The 16,517-nt window shown below is 40.0% G+C and overlaps 1 protein-coding gene across 3 annotated transcripts in view; it reads left to right on the top strand.

Annotated features, from left to right (window-relative positions):
• The window catches only part of LOC121074895 (glypican-5-like), a 427,275-nt gene that overhangs the window by 323,666 nt on the left and 87,092 nt on the right, over window positions 1-16,517 (top strand). For all 3 annotated transcript variants that reach the window (XM_040567526.1, XM_040567528.1, XM_040567527.1), the window contains one exon: window positions 3,772-3,922. In XM_040567526.1, the coding sequence (XP_040423460.1) occupies window positions 3,772-3,922 (151 nt within the window). The remainder of the gene's footprint in view (window positions 1-3,771; window positions 3,923-16,517) is intronic.

Below are 16,517 nucleotides of genomic sequence, written 5' to 3'. Positions count from 1 at the left end.
ATGAAGCTGATCCAAAGCCTGCTGCAGCTGGGAAGATTCCTGATTTGAGTCATTTTTCAGTTTCTGAGCTATTTACATAAGCTTTTCATGAGTAAAAAGTATCGTCTTTTAGATGAGGCAAAAACTTGATGACTTAATTTTTAAGCTGTTAAGATTCCAGTATCTTCTGGAATCACAAGCAGCAAATGTCTTCTGCTTTATGAAGGTAAAAACACAAATTCCAATACGCGACCTGAAATCCACTGCAATTATTTAACCAATGTGTCAATTCTCAGCATCAGGACAGTGCAATCCCAGGCTAGACCTGCTGTGCAGAGCTGCCAGGTATGGCTGGACTGCATCATGCATCAGCAGGCGGAGTACAAGCTGGCAAAATTAGGCTTGTTCAAGAGTAGTTTTTAATAATATAAATGCCATTACTGACTCCAGTCTCTGAGCTCTGCCTTTCAGCATGGGGAAAGGACTTGTTTGCTTTCCAGCACTCTGGGGGGAATCGAAGTTCTGGGGTTGGTGCCTGCAGCCAGGAGAATTGTTCGGACATTTGGGCAGGTCAAGGCTGTCTCTGAAGAGGCCTTGAATGCTGCAGCGAAAAATTAGGGACATGCCCTGCCTACACCCACCTTCTGGACCTACCAGAGCTTTAAAAATATAAAGGATGTTGTTTTTCTGTTGTGACACTTTTTCTAAAGCACCAGCACCCTGTACCATCCTGATGCACTGTGCTATTTCAGTGCAGTCTCAGGCCTTTGAGAAAGGTGTCTGTGATTCTTTTAAAAGGAGAAGGAGAAATACTAGCATACGCTTTGATGCTGCACTAAAACAGCTCTCACTGAAGTCATGTGGCAGTGTCGGAGGGATGAGCGTTCCTAACTAATGCAGTGGCACTACTTCATCTCCTGGAATGAGTTTTATTACAGATAAACCAGTATGTGTGCACAGAGTTGGGCTCTGGTTCATTGCTCTTGGTGAATGGTAGACAAAGGTCAAAAAGTTGAGAAATGGTATACAAGGGGAAAAAGGTAGGTAGGTTGCACCTGAGCTTGAACTATGTTGTAATGTTGAGCTTCCCCATAAGGGTTCTGTGTAACAGCGCGCCTCTGTACTGGCCAGCCTAGAAAGAGCAGGATAAACTTTGAGTAATATGGCCAGGAGATGCAGATCTGGACTATGCTTAATCTCTTTTTGTCGTGAAGGCCTTAAGAACCCAGAACCCAGTAAAACTTTGCAGTGCACCATGTTGCAAAGCTAACCAGTTTCTTGGTCTTTTTCCAAGAGTGGTGCACACTTGGTTTGAGTATTTACTTGTTTTGAGCAGGGGTCAGGATTGAGCCATGAACACTGAATGAAATCAAATTTTCAAAAAGAATGATTGCCTTAACAGGCAATAAACATTTCTGCTTTGACTGGCAAACAATCATTAAAAGCCTTTATTAAATTTTGCATCTGTTCTGTTCACCACTTAGCCATTTCTTTTCATTCTGAGGCATTATAACTAAGAATGAATGAGTCTTCTCTAATATGGTCAGGACACAATAAATCTATGAAAGAACTGAGTTATCTTTCTCCCTCATAGGCAAATTTTTCCAATTGTTTAACAAAATGTTGTTTTGTATTGCCATGACATCAGCCTTTATGCCTTAGAATACCGAGGCTCAACATTAGGCAACTTGTTTTTAACAGTCAGGCGGTAACAATTAGACAGTGTTTGATGCTCTTCCCCAGTAGAGTCCATACCCTCTCCTCCCACTTACAGATCTTGCCACTGCAGTGCGAAGTCATTTGTGTTTTCAGAATGAGCAAACAGATCCTTGCAGTGAAAGGGTGGAAAAATTCCAGAGTTCTGCCATATAGGAGTTGGCGTCTGGTGCTCCACAGAACAGGGTCTCTGCTGCACTGATCCAAGCCTTCGTCAGCCCCAGCGAGGAGGATGGGAGCTCGCAGCGTCAGAAGAAGAAGGAGGCTACCACAAAAAGCTTCCCACTGTGGAGGAATTGCTGCATTTGTTGTCATCTGTTCAACCCAGTTAACACGGCTGTATTAGCCCTGTGCTCTAGTTCCTCCCCCAGCTCCCAGCTCACCTCCTTTTTAGTGTGAAAACTGCTTGAATCTTCAAAGCTACGTTTCAAAATACATTTCACTCAGCACCAAGGATAATCACAGTCCTCTAGGCTAAAGCAGATCACAAAGCCTGAAATGAATCTGCGATACTTTGTGGGGAAGATATATGTGGTGGAGGCTATTGGACAGCTCCAGAATGTGACCAACTTTGAGAAGCGTTACAAAGTCTTTCCATTTAGTAAAATATTTTCATGTAACTGAATAACAGGTTTTAATCATACCTCATCATACTGTAGGGGCAGAGCTAATGCAAACAAGGTTTTTGTAACTCTGAGAAGGAGACAAACAAGCTGCTGCTGTTTAAAACAATGCTCATATACTTTGGAGGTTGAGTTTCAGCTAAGTGAAGGGAGTGATCCACAATACTGGAATGGATCTTATAGTCACTTGAAATCAAAGCCAACATCCCCAGTGTAAATCTCAGCAAGATGGAGAAAAGGAATTGGTAATTGCTCACAAAATGAGAGAAGGATGCATGGGGAACGGAAACTTGATAGTCGTGGTGGTGGCTTAGCCAGGTTGTGAAAAAGCCCAGTCCAAGTTAGGGCATTCCCCTGTCGCTGAGCTGTAGGAAAAGCCCAGCTCTTGGGGTTGTTCTCTGCAGAAGCTGTTCCATCTTCTCTACTGCCACAAGCACAGGCTGCTTTCCACCAAGGAATGTGAAGCACCTTGGTTCTGGCTTTTGCATCAGCAAATGCTGAAGTGTGGTACGAAAAGGGCACAGTGCCAGCAGGAGAGGTCTCACATAGCTCAGCAAATAGCTGCTCCTCTCAGGTGTGGGGGACAGGTTCAAGGCATCCTCTGAATCGTCCTTCCTTGACTAACACCATATAATAAAATGTATTAGACTAAGCCAGTCAATTCATTTCTTCCCAAGTAGTGCTGGTGTTGCTCTTCCCTGGGTAGGTTGGATGTAGATTGACTGTAAATGGAATAGTATTTTTCATGTTTCAGAACTACCAGTGAAATGAAAAATCCTTTTGTTCCCACAGCGCTAATAATAGGCAACTGTTTGTAGTGACCAAGGGAGAGAGAATATCCAAAGATCAAAAAGATGAGTTTGGGGAGTAAATACATTGTTGTAGTAAGTGTGACCCAGTATGATACGTTCAGATTTATAGCTTTCTTCTTCTGTAGTCTGTTCAAAACATAGATTTCAAGTGAAATGTAATGAACAACTTAACAGTTCATACAGGCATCTTACATGAGAGCATCTTAAAAATCATATCTAGGGGCCAAGGTTTCCAACTGACCAAACCCATAATGAAAAGTAGCAAATAACGGTAGCCAGGTTATACTGTGGTCTTGAATTGTAAAAAAGTACTCAGATGTGGCAGATGGTAATACCATTAACCAATGATCTCCATCCAGACTGTGGCCTACAGGTCCAGCCCTCCCTGTGATGATACGGTGTTTTCAATGAAAAGTTTGACGTTAGGTGTTGCTGGTCATCTGTGGTGGAGAAATTTTGATGGTATAGTCTTTAGCTCCAGAATGCAAGGATGTCACTGCTAGAAATAATCTCCAACCTGAGGAGCACTTCTGGAGACTATGTGAAAGTGCTTGTTGCTTTATAAAACCAGCTTGGTCAACAGAGATAGGAGCTGTGTAAATATTCTGACCGTTGTTGGTTTTCTGCTTTTTCCATTTTAGCTGGATGCTGAGAAGGCAAAATTAAAACTGGAAAGATGGGCTTCCCGGGATGCTGGCAGTGGGGGTGGAAGAAGCGAAGAAATGGAGTCAAGTGGGGACTGCGATGATGAAGATGGCTGTCAAGGATCTGGTGACAGGATTCACACAGCAGGTAAATACTCTTTCTATAGACACATACAGAGCTTAGAAATTCATGAATGTCACAATTAGGTGGACAGAGCTAAGACTTGCACTGCTTGAGTTACTGTCAAAATCCTACTGAATTCAAAGGATTCAAATGTTAATCTGTGAAGAGCTGCAGTTAAAATAGAAGATACAGACAGTAACCCAACATAATTTAACACTTGGCATTGCAGATAAAAGACTTAAATTTAGAGTGAATAATAATCTGCAAGAAAATCTAGCTCACAGAAATACTGGAAGAGTTTTCCTAGATAATGCAGGCTCTTCAAATAAATAGAAAATTAATGTCCTTATAGACTGTGTTAAGTGTTAACATAAATATTTATCGGTTGCATAATGATACTAAAGGATGCTTCAGAGTTTTGCTGAAGGTACATATTCTTGAAAAAATACCTGATGTATTGTTTTTTGTAAAAGTGGGTTGCTGGATAAAGATAATCCCGATGTAAAATTTCTTGATACTCCCAGATATGCATTCTGCAGTATTTATTCATGTAATTACTTGACTGATATGTCATCAAGTGTGGAATCCTCATTGGAATCTAACTTAACTTCCACCAAAATACTGGCAGTTTAATAGGTAGTTAAGTCCTTACTATAATAAAACAGTAAGATGTAAGACATCTCCTTCTAAATAGTTGAAATTACTGATTTATCTTATCTGTTCTGATTCATTTTAGCTCATCAAAATGTAACTGCATTAATTAATCCATAGTTTGTTTAAATATATTTTCATCTGAATGTAGAAAAATATGAAATATGAGCATAAAAGCGTTGAAAAATAGCGCACATTAAGATGGGATGGAACTCAGCTAAGTTTTAAACTACTGCTACATTCAGTAGAGGTGACCAGGTGCCTCTTTCTTGTCCTTTACCACTACATTGAGAGTCAGAAAAGGTATCCCATATTCAGATAGGGACTTTTAGGGTTAGGGCTTTAGGGTTTTTAGGGTTACGGTTGTAAGGGTTTTTAGGGTTGTAAGGGTTTTTAGGGTTAGGGCTTTAGGGTTCAGATAGGACTTCGGTTGTTTGTATTATGAATATTTCTTCAGAATATATTCTTCAGAATACCTGAAATGTGATTTGTGTTGTTGAGCTGTATAATCAAGATTCATGATGTCTTACCACACAGGGACAGTATTTTTTTAAAAAAATTAAGTAATTGTGACTAACAGATAAAGTTGAGATTTTCACCATCTACTCACCCATGATTTTGAACAGAAGAACTTCAATACGTTATTTTATAACTATTTGCTTAGCATTTTTTCATTGTTTGTTATATGTGTAAGCAATTAAAAGACCACTAGATCTTTTGGGCCCTGGAGATTTGTGAGTGTAAATACTATAAGTAATATGCTTTCCTCGCTACATGGTATAATACAAACAAAAGCCAGGTGCTAACTACTCTTCAGTGAACAATTAAACTATTCATACAGTGTTTTGGGAGGATGTGTATGCATGTTTACACACACAGTGGCAGATTTCAGATGTTCAAAAATAAAAACTTGAAAACTTTCAAGACTGGACTTACAGCTGGCTTTAGTAACAGCAAATATAGGAACTGCATAATGTCTTTTTTTTCCTTTTTTTCAGTCTATTTAAATAAAATATTCTATGCTGATATCATCCTGGATTTAGAAGAATTATACAACTAGCTGTTTCAGAGTTAGCAGGGTTTATATCCAATTTAAAAAGTAATTACAATTAATTTTAGAAAATGGTATTGATTCATAACAGTAAAAATAAGTATTTTATCATGTGACAATAGTACTGCTGTTTCATAATTAGCTTTAAAATATTGTACTGTATACAAGCCACTAGCAGTAAATATGTTTGGCATATCTGGATACTATTAAGAGATAAAATGGAATAATCTCATTATAGAGATTCTTTGCTCTAATAGAATGTTAAAGAAATAAACAAACATCTCATTAGTTTTATTTCCTCTTGCTGCATGTCTGTAAGATGGTGTTTCTAATTGTACAGCCTGTGAATGTGTTGTATTTCCTAAACTTAAAACCTGACAATTGCATCTGACCATTATTTTGTGGAAGTGGAACACAACAGCATTGACTATTCTTGCTCGCTTGAAGTGCACAGTAAATAGAGACATCAATTGAAGCAAAAGCTAAATCAGAAATAAAACCCTGATTTGAAACTACATAAAATCAGTGGGAATATTCTTACTGGCTACAGCAGGTTTGGATGAGACATAAATGGTAGCTGTAGAGTGCCACCGATCTCATCAGCGAATGTTGTAGCTTGCAGTCACATGATAGAACAAAGGCAATAAGAAATGAATAAAAACCCTCTCAAAACATAGGCTTTTTGGCAGAGCAGTCATGTATTTAACAACAGGTTCATGGAAGAGAGAAAATGATTTAAATATCAACCTCTAAAATACTCAATTTAGAATCTAGTAAAAATACACTGCCTCTGTCATTTATTTGAAACCTATACGAAAATGAGATTTACAGTTTATGTGTTCATAGTCCTGCTTTGAGCATTTCAGAGGATTTGGAATGGTTTTAAATATTTTCTGAAAACATACTGAACACGTACTCCTCTCCACCTTCCAAAAAAAATTTACCTTTTCTTTGACAGTTGCTGGGAGTTTTACCAATATCCAGGCTGCCGTCTTCAAAACATTTCAGTTCAGAACTGTTAAAAGCCCCCCCTGGACAGGGTACATTCCCATCTCCCCAATTACTTTTTTCCAAATTGCTGACAGAGAGTCTGCCTTGTAGGTTTTAGATTTCACTGTGTAGCAGGTAGCTAAAGAAAGAAGTGGTTCTGTGCTTGTACATTTCAGCCAGGCTCTTTGCAAGTATCTCCCCCCTCCTTTTTGGTGGGGTGGGGTGTTTGCCGTCTCTGTATTTCAGCTCATCTTGCAATGGATATTAAAATCCTGTCCTTTTGGTTTGTCACCTAGCCTTCAAGAATTGTTTCTGCGTATCAGTCTGCATTTTATGTCTTCAGTTCAGATATGTACCTATTACTTACTGCTTTTTGTTTGCTTTTGTTACAAGTAAGTCTTTCCTAGACAAATTCATTGTTATCAAAAAAAAACCACCACGTACTCCTGTAATCCTAATGTGCTTAATTATCTATTCTGTATCCCATGTGTTTATCCAAATGATTTTATACAAAGACAGACAAATTCTCAAGAAACCAGCTGTCTTGGGACATTTTGTATGGTAGAAGGTATTTTAGCATATCATATTCTTTCAGGCCTTACCAATTACCACAACTATCCCTTCTTGGGGAAGGCTGTGGAAACAGCAATGTTTCTCAAGCAGATCCATGTGGTTTTTGTTGGCAAGTATCAACTTTTTAATGACAACATCTGTTAATCATCTTTGAACAAAGCTTTGCTAGGAGAGATTTAAGAAGAGGAAAGTAAGCCATATAAATCTCAAACACGGATGGGGAAGTTGCTCTGCAATTTGGACTGCTTCAGTACTGCAGGTTTCTAGGCAGAAGTGCAAAGCAGTATCTCAGTCTGAATTAGCAGTGTGTGATCATGTAAGTAAGTGCAGTCCTATGTGAACTTCATCACAAAAGGAGTCACAGAATGATGTAAGGCTTATTCTTAAACCCTTACTGGACTGTGAAGGATGCTTGGTGGTGTGAAGAGCAAGGATGGCTCAGAGCCCTGCAGGAGCAAGCCGTTGGAGTGTTTACTAGGAGAGGGATTAGCATCCTGCAGTTTATGAAAAGGTGGAACAGAGACACATTCACATTGTATCCTGCCTCTCCTCTGTTTAGAGGAAAGGAAAAGAAATGCCTTGGTCTGTTCAGTGAAAAGTGGGAAGGAAGCTAGTGCAGGGGATTTCCCATTCCCAGCTGTGCTGCACAGCTGTGCGTTGTCATGAGACCTGATCCAGGCGGTGACTACCAACAATAGTTCAGGGAAATTGTCAGGTGATTTTCCATGAAACAAAGTTTAGAAGAAATGGTTAGACCACAGGCAGGGATGTGGTTTAGCACAAGCCCAAAGTCACCTTAATAGAGCTCTGGGCCCTGTGAAAGTTGCAGAGCGTTATGTCAAAGAAAGCTTGTGTTGAAACTGCTTCTTGGCATGGCTGCATGTGCATACCTGTCTGCAGATAGGGAGGACACAGGTATCACGAGGCTTGCTCAGCTAGCATGTACTTTAGATGACGCTGTTTGTTTCACGTATCTGGTAAGACAGAAATTAATCCACGCTTCATTCTAGAGAAGCCTGAAATAATGTTGTGGAAAGTCATAGGAGATTTAGCGAGTGTGGGACTACAGCTGTCCTCATGCTGGAAAGACAGACAAACAGCACAGGTTAAGGAGGACATCTGTTTCAGTTTGTCCTTGGGTCCGTTCTCCATTGAACAGAATAAGAAAAGCCAGAAGTCTGATATGCACAAATTGCAGTCTTAGCATCAAATTCACCCTTGCCCCTCCATGGGTATCATCTATCTCTGGGGAAAAAAACCTCAGCTCTCAGAGGGGCATATGTTAAATACACCCCTTGTGAAAATGCCTTGAAGTTTCAGATCTTTGGGAAACAGAGGCAGGGATTTACCTTTCTCCTGGCTGGCTGTGTGCTCCACACAGAGATAAGCTTTTTGTGTGTCCCCATCCTAAAAGCAATGAGTTTCCAGGAAATAACAAGAAGTGCCTGACCAGCACTGACCCTTAGGCACAGCAGATTTTCAACAATCCTTTAAAAACATATCTGTCAGTGCAGGCATTCAATAAACAAACACATTGTGTGACACCCCAGGCAGACTTTGAAAATGGCTATGTGTCAAACGCTCTTTATTACTGAGAGTTTTTGCCAAATGCTTATGTAATCCCAATAAAAATTTTATTCTGTACTTCTAATTCCTTCATGAAGCTCCCTCCCTTTAGTAAGTATTCTCCAATTTTAAACATCTCTCAGTAGAATATCCTGCTGCTTCTCACATTTCAGTGTTCAAGTGGGATCCTAGAACAAATTTACTTCGTTAGCACATTCAGATTACATGGTTCCAGCCCCTGGCTTTATTCGTGGCTATTTAGACAATTCATAGCTTTAGTGCATCTTACTGCTCTAGGTAGAGTACCAAAAGAGATTATCCTGATTGTAGATATTTTCTTCAGGTCATAAGAGTAGGGTTGTTTTTTGTCCTTTTTTAAGTGTAGACAAATTTTCTTCTTTCTTGATGTTTTCTGTCTGATATGTATCTGCTCTCAACAGCTATGGAAAGTTAATGTATTTTTCTCTTTGCTCAGGAATGTGTTCATTATCAGTTTGTTTTTCTTTTTGACTGTCAAGATTATTTTACTCTTTATTACGTTCTTGTTATCCCTATTTCTTTGTCTTTTCTGGACATAAATATTACTGTATGAGCTGTCATTTTAATCATGCTTTATTTCCATTCACCATGTTACAGGATGCACTTACACTTGTATTTATCCAAATATGTAATTGTACAGCTGCTGATTTTGTAATTATTAGTACAAAACATCAATATTCTGAGATCATAATATCTGCTGGCAGTCAGCCACGCTCATCAAGTTCTCATCACCATGCATCTTCACTCCCTTCACAGATGATCCTAGCTTGCAGAAATATGGCATTTTCAGCGTCTTCCATCCTGCTGCCTAGAGAAATCTCCCTGTCATGCCTCATCCCCATCTCACAGCCTTGCATAGCCATTTCTCTACATCCTTTGTTGTGCGAGACATTTTAACTCCAGCTTTGTTTTTAGAGATCCTAGAAATTCCTACATATATTGCTCTCAGCGTAAATGCCTCATTCCGTCCACAAAACAGTATAATAACAATTTAAGCTATCATTTAAGATGGATTTTTAAGAAAACTCAGCAGTTTCAGAACTGTATTTTTGTCATTTGAGATGGTAGATAGAGATGGACCTTTGCCTACAGCAGCGTGAACCGTGTCAGTGGGTGTTTGGCACATGTCGGGAGAAGCAGGGCATCGATCTACAGCTGCAAAGTTTCAACTTTGAGGTGTGTTGCAGAGATGGAGTTTGGGAAGAGGCATGGAAACAAAGAAAAACAAAGAAACACCTGGATAGTCAGGGTCAGAAGTACAGATTTTGGTTAATGCTGACTGAACTGGATAGGATATGGTGTTGAGACAAGTCACTTCGAACGCGTGGTGCTATTGCACTGCTGTCTCATGGGCACGCTTTGCTAAGCACTCCTTTGGGTGACAGTGACTTCCCAGACAGCTCCGTCCTGTGCAGAGGGGCTCTGCAGGCAGCAGAGAGGGGTTCTGAGAAGGGAATAGGAAGAGAGAACATTTGGAAGGAAGAAAGAAAAAAGGTTTTCCCACTTCTCTGTCCCAGATCTCTGTTAAATCTTTTATAATCTACTGACTCAGATAAAGTATTATGTGTCATTTTAGTCTCCTTCATTACACAGTATAATTTAAACTGAAATGGATGTGAGAAGAAAAGTATAATCATTCTTAATCCTTCCTCACATTTACATGACAGTTTGAGGTGTAAATGAAAGGGATTTCGGTTCCTTCAAGTTTTTACTCCTAGAACTGGGGTGAGAGACTTCCCCAGTGCCACTGGTTCTCCTGCTCAGATTTGTACAAGACAGGAGTTTTTGCCAGAGCTATAGATCTCATTGTGCATGACCAGATAACCATGTCCCCTGTAGGAATTTTTTCTACTGCTAGTCAGAACGCCAGCTAGAGGAGTGACAGACTGAGTGGCAGCTCTGTGACTCCAGGAAAACTTTGGTGCTGCCTTTGCTACCTTCAAAGAGATAAAAAGGTAATTTGGGAAATGTAGTTTTACCATTTCACTAGTGAAATGTAAATCACAGCACATTTTTGATCACTTTAGTACTTTAAAAGGGTTTTATTAAAAGGCATTTTAGTTACTTAGGGCATAAAGCCTTCCAATGTGTGCTGTTCTGTGAGGGGAAATTAAACATCAGAGAGCTCGAGATAAAGACATGTGGAGCTTAGATGTTCACAGTAGTTCTGTGTAAGCAGTCATCAGAGATTGCATTGTAGATCACTGAAGGGTAACATGCTTTTACTAACTTTCCATTAAAAATATTACCAGTAATATATGTCCGATGAACGCACTTATTACAGCACAACATTTTTGCTAACCTTGTCAGCAGTATTTTATCTAGTTACTTTCCGCAGTAGCAAATCTATGCATACGTACTTTTCTGAGATGAGTTTTGAAAACAGCTCTAAATTGAAAACTAATTGATCTGATTTACTGCTGAATTCCCACTCACATATTTTAATAAAATGAACTTTTTAAAACAAAAATATCACAAACGGGAACAGCTTAGTCAGACTACATAGAGCATGGACGAAAAGAGGCAGTTTAGTATGTGATGACTAGAATTATGAGAAAGACAGGCTTCCAAGAAAAATAGCCTTACGAATCACATGGAGCAGAACATACTTCTTGCTGCAGGCCAAGAGCAGTCTGCAGGTAGAGACTTTGACCCCATGCTGGTAGTACCTGCTTCTGTGGAAGTCGTTTGCAAGCCCCAGAATGGCACCCAGAGTTTAGAGGCCAAGCTAAATGGAGAGTGAAAACTACCCCCCTCAGGTGAGTCTCATGAGCTGTGTGATTTAGATTCTTCTGACAAGAAATTCACTTAAGAGCTGTAATATCTCAGTCACGCCAAGTGGTGATGGGATAAATGTGAAGGCTAAGGCAATTTGCCCCCCAAACGCCATAAAGCCAAAATTAATTAAGAGGAGTTAACAATGAAAGGTCCTTCAAATTACTTCAAAATAGATAACTCGTATAACTTAATGGAAGTGCCGTTTAAAATGCTAATGCCATTATGCTATAAGTTAAAGAAGAAAAAAAAAAAAATCCTGCAAGCCTAAGGAAAATGTTCTTCACCTGCAGATTAATCTTCATCCCACACAGGGGAACACTTAACTGATCAGAGCTCAGTGGCAGCAGTGTCAGTGCCATCCCACGTGCTGCAGCCGGGCATGCCTTTCTTCCTCTTGCAGCCCTTGCATGCCAATGAGAAGGAGCATGAGGAACTAAATAAAGGAAACAGCTGTACCACTTAAACCCCACTCCCTGTTTTGAGGTACTTGTCATGCTATTTTGTTTTAGGGTTTTGGTAATATCCAGAACTGCAGCTGTAAGAAGCCACATTCCCACCTGGGGATATCTGGAGGAAAAATAATACTTCTCTCCAAGGAAGGTAGACAGAAAAAGCAAAGCTAGGATCTTGTCTATTCCAAAGGTAAATTATTCCAGGTTAGTTAAGGTAAGGTTAGGAATTACCACAACCTTAAAGTCTCAAAGAAAAAGCCTGTCATCTCTCATTGCGTACAAGTGAAAGGCAGATAGCGCAGCTGTTTGGCAGTGGAAATAGAACTTGAAGTCACTGACGAATGAAATCGTTTCTGTTTCTCCCTGCTGCCACCTTGCCTTATTTTATGATTCATGAGGAAAGCCTAAGAGGTTGCTGTTCTTTTAAAGGAGGAAAGGAATTGCTTTGCTTTGTTTTTTCTCTCTTCCTCTCTTAAACCAATGTTTCTTGGGGGTGTTTTGTGTTTGCTTTTAAGGAGAAAATGCCTGGAATACATCAGGTATACATTTAGAGGTTTTCTATTCCTTGATTGTCCATTTTAAGGTACAATAATACCCCTTAAAAGAGTGCTGCGGTGCCTGAAGCCAACAGATATGCCATCAGAACGTACCAGCTGAGAAATTTAGGATCAAAACAATACCCTGAAAGAAAGCTCAGTTTAGTTTCATAGTAACAGAGAGCAGCCCAGTACAAATGTACCGTGCGCTATATTCATTTTACTCTAAGAAAAGAGAACTTCAGGCTGAAGTATGTGACGTATGAACAGGATCATGAATTTATGAGGCTAGTTCTGGATGACTTGAGATCAAGGTACATATAATAATTTAAACCAGCTGAAGATCTTGCACGTAGTTAAATACCTTCCTTGAAAAGAGTTCAGAGATTAGACACATTGTTCCTCAGTAGGTGATTTTGCATCTGATTTACCCCACAGTGTCTCTGGTTTCCTGGATTTAAGAGTATTTATTTCTGCCTATCTATCCTGATAGCAGTCAAGTAGTATTTCCCTGAAATTTAACACTTTCCAGGACAGACAGGGCAGTTGACACCTTTCACAGGCATATTCCGATATTGTGCAGATTCAAGGAGGCCATAATGCCATCTGCTAATCCCAAACCCAGGAACTGCAGAACAATGAAGTTAGAAACCTAATTGTTTCTATAGAACATCCTGGAGTGTGGAGAGTGAATCTGTGCAAACAGGGTGAAATCTCTAAATTTTGGATTAGTGAGGATCTTCATCATAGCTGGCAGTGATGGAAAGCCAGCTGGATACAGGATCCTACAGCACTTCTTATAATGTTGGTTTTGGTCTAGTTTCTCCATTTGCCTCATTGAATTAATTGTCCCTTACGCGTATTCCTGTCAGAAGGTTTGGTTTTTTTTTTTTTTCTGAATAACATTTCTATTTCTAGTTCAGGTTCCTGAATATCACAATCAGAAAGAGGTTCCTCTGCTTTTCTTCTTGTCTTTGAGGATTTATGCAGTTTTTCTAACATTGGTTAGCCTTCCTTCTTTAATCAGTCTCTTAGCCCCCCTATTGTGCTTGTTCTTCTCTGAATGTCTAGTAGTTTGTTAATCCAACTTTGAAATACCTCTGAAATAAAATGTCCATAAGGAGCCAGCCAAACTTTGAATTTGATTAAATAATATTTTGAAATTTTTTTGAAATTAATTTTTTTTTCTTTACTTGTTGAGGTATCTTCTGACTCATTAGGTTTATCTCCTAAATACTTCTGTCAATTACTGCAAATTAGTCATCTTTTCTGTGAGACTTAAGTCCATTCCCTATTTTAATGCATTCTGAGAGGATGTGTGTTCTTGATCTAAACATGGTTTATCTACCTGGGCTACCAGGGTAGCAGCACTCCCCAGACATGTGTGAGACCCAGAAGTCTGGTACTGTTTAGAAGAAACACAATTAGCATTTTGGAAAAGGTGAATAACTGTATGTTCTAGTGAGCAACTATCTTCTTTTGAACAAGTAGATAGTATGATTTCTGGCACTGTGCAGATTGTAAATTCTTACCTGGAGTCTAGACAAAGCATGCATGTCAAAGTGATGCTCCAGACAGCGTATGAGGGTAATAACTATTCTTTCAAATGTCATTCAATTTAGCTGCAAAAATCATTAAACATTCTCAAAATCCCAGTTATAGCCCATTTACCATTGAATTGTTGCCTACAGTTAGCGGTTAATTCAAAGATAGGCAAGATTGTATCAGTATGGGGATTGAATAATCCTTTGTATCGCTCGAAAGTAGGGACATTGAAATAAACTGATTAAGAGGGTGAGATTCCACATTGTGCATAGCCAAGGCTTATCCATTATTTGTACAGAGAACCTCAGAAATTCTCAGCTTTCAAAACTGTTTGCCATTCATCTCAAATTAAATAGATTAAAGAGAGTTTGCCATTGCAGTATTGAAACTGCCAAGTAATAAATCATCATCTGATATTTATAGCCCAAAATTAAGACTGGTGACTCAGACACACCACTGACCGTTTAGTAGTGAAGTCCTAATAATCCAGTCTCGAGCAGTAGGGAAAGGAATAGCTTTCTGATGTGAAGTCATACAAGTAATTTCCTATTTAAAATTTGATTAGATAAAATCTTTTGAACATGTGCTTGTAAAGAAACAGCCTGTTTAAATATGTATACTGCTGCAGCACATGCTGTACGCTGTTACGACTAAAGCCAGCACAAAGAACATTTGCAGTAACCTGAACGTGCTAGGGGAGGCACAGTGCCCAGGGCTAAACTATCAGGATAAATCTCCTACACAATGGAAGCATTAGAGCTGATGGGGGAAATGCAGTTTTCATCCTAAAAAAAGAAAAAAAGAAAAAAAAAGATTGAAAAGGTATCATTTTCCAAAACAGAAACATTTGGTTACATATGCAATTGGAAGAACATTAATTTGAGGGGATTTTTTTTTTTTTAATACAAAAGGGAAAATACAGATTCAAGCTGGAATATTTTGCTACCTACAAAAAATATTCAGAGTTTTTAAAGCCATCTAATAAGCTTGATATTTCTAGGCAGAAAAAATCTTCTTGATTTAAAAGCATTATATTATAGAAATCAGGAGAAGGAATAAAGGAACAAAATTATAAAATCATGCCGAGATGTGGGAGTTTGGCCTAATTCTGACCCAGTAATTATGACTGGAAATGTTGTCTTTGACTTAAAAAGATCAAAATTTGAGCAACGACTGAAGGGTCACATCCTGCAGCCACAGCCGTGCTGTGCATCAGTGTCCCCCAGTAGCAGTGCTTGTGCCTGAGAGACTGCCTGGAAAATCCCTGCTCAGGATGAAGGGCAACGATGAGGCCTGGCCTGTGCCAACACACAGCAAATGGCAGTGTTAAAGAGTTTTGGTGAAGTGACACTGTCTTTTGCTCATATCCTGGTTTATATAATTTACAGAGCTCATGGCAGCATCTCAAAATCAGCTATTGCTACTAAAGCCCGCTGTCAAAACTGGGATGCTGTCCCACTTCACGTTTAGCTACAGAATCCCCTTACAACAGTTCAGTATAATTGTAGCCAAGCTGGAACATTTTTATCACTCATCATAAAAAGGCTTTGCATAATAGTCCTGGGAATTGAAATATTCAAATTACATTCACACATTTTGAAAATGATTATTTTTGAAAGCGACCAACCGCTCAGGTTCACTGAAAGTTAGTTTTTGTCTGTTTCTTTTCATAGACCTCTTCTTTTTTTTTTTTTTTAGTAAAACATCAAGGCCTGTATTTTTTTGAGCCTGTGGTGTGCAGAACATACTCGGTTGTACGCGGTGCTCTGGTAGGTAGCTGCCGAACTTGTGTTCCTTCCAGTGGACCTAGGTAGGGGAATCGGTTCCGTAAGTCTCTTGCCTTGCCCTTGAGGGCCGGTTTTCTGCTCCACTCCTCCTCCCTTCGGCTGGGGGCACACGGCATTCCCGTTCAGCTCTCCTAAGGCTGTCCGTTTGTCCAGCCAGCAGGCAAGGCTGCTGCTGCCTACCCCAGCTGTCCCCAGTGGCACCAGTACAGGGCCACCACTGTCCTTGTGGTGGTGAGCACAGGTCTGCCTCCACGGCCCTCCGGGTGTCATCTGAGGCATGAAATTGGTCTGGGCTCTGCCTGGGACTGTTTTTCTACAGCTGAGGAAAAACTGGGCATCAACAAGGGCTTGTGGGTGTAGCAATGCCTTCGAATCACTTTCAGCTTGAATGTGGAAGCCTCTCTAGGCAGTTGCAGAGCAGCTCAGCTGATGGGCACCACCACAGGTGTTACATTACTCCCGGCAGCGCTGGGTGTGCACAGTGTTGCCCGGTCGGGAAAGCAGGCAGCTTCGCAGGAATCCCACCTGTCCAAGGCCAGCCGCTGCACCCGCATGTCCTCAGGGACCTCTCTCTTTCCTTCTCTCACTCAAACACACGCACACACTTGTGCCCCTGGAAACACTCCCTGGTGTGTGGTGTCCCCTGGGGCC

This window comes from Cygnus olor, chromosome 9 (genome assembly GCF_009769625.2).
Source record: "Cygnus olor isolate bCygOlo1 chromosome 9, bCygOlo1.pri.v2, whole genome shotgun sequence".
NCBI classification, from domain to species: Eukaryota; Metazoa; Chordata; class Aves; order Anseriformes; family Anatidae; genus Cygnus; species Cygnus olor.
This window is presented reverse-complemented; position numbering and strand designations above follow the sequence as displayed.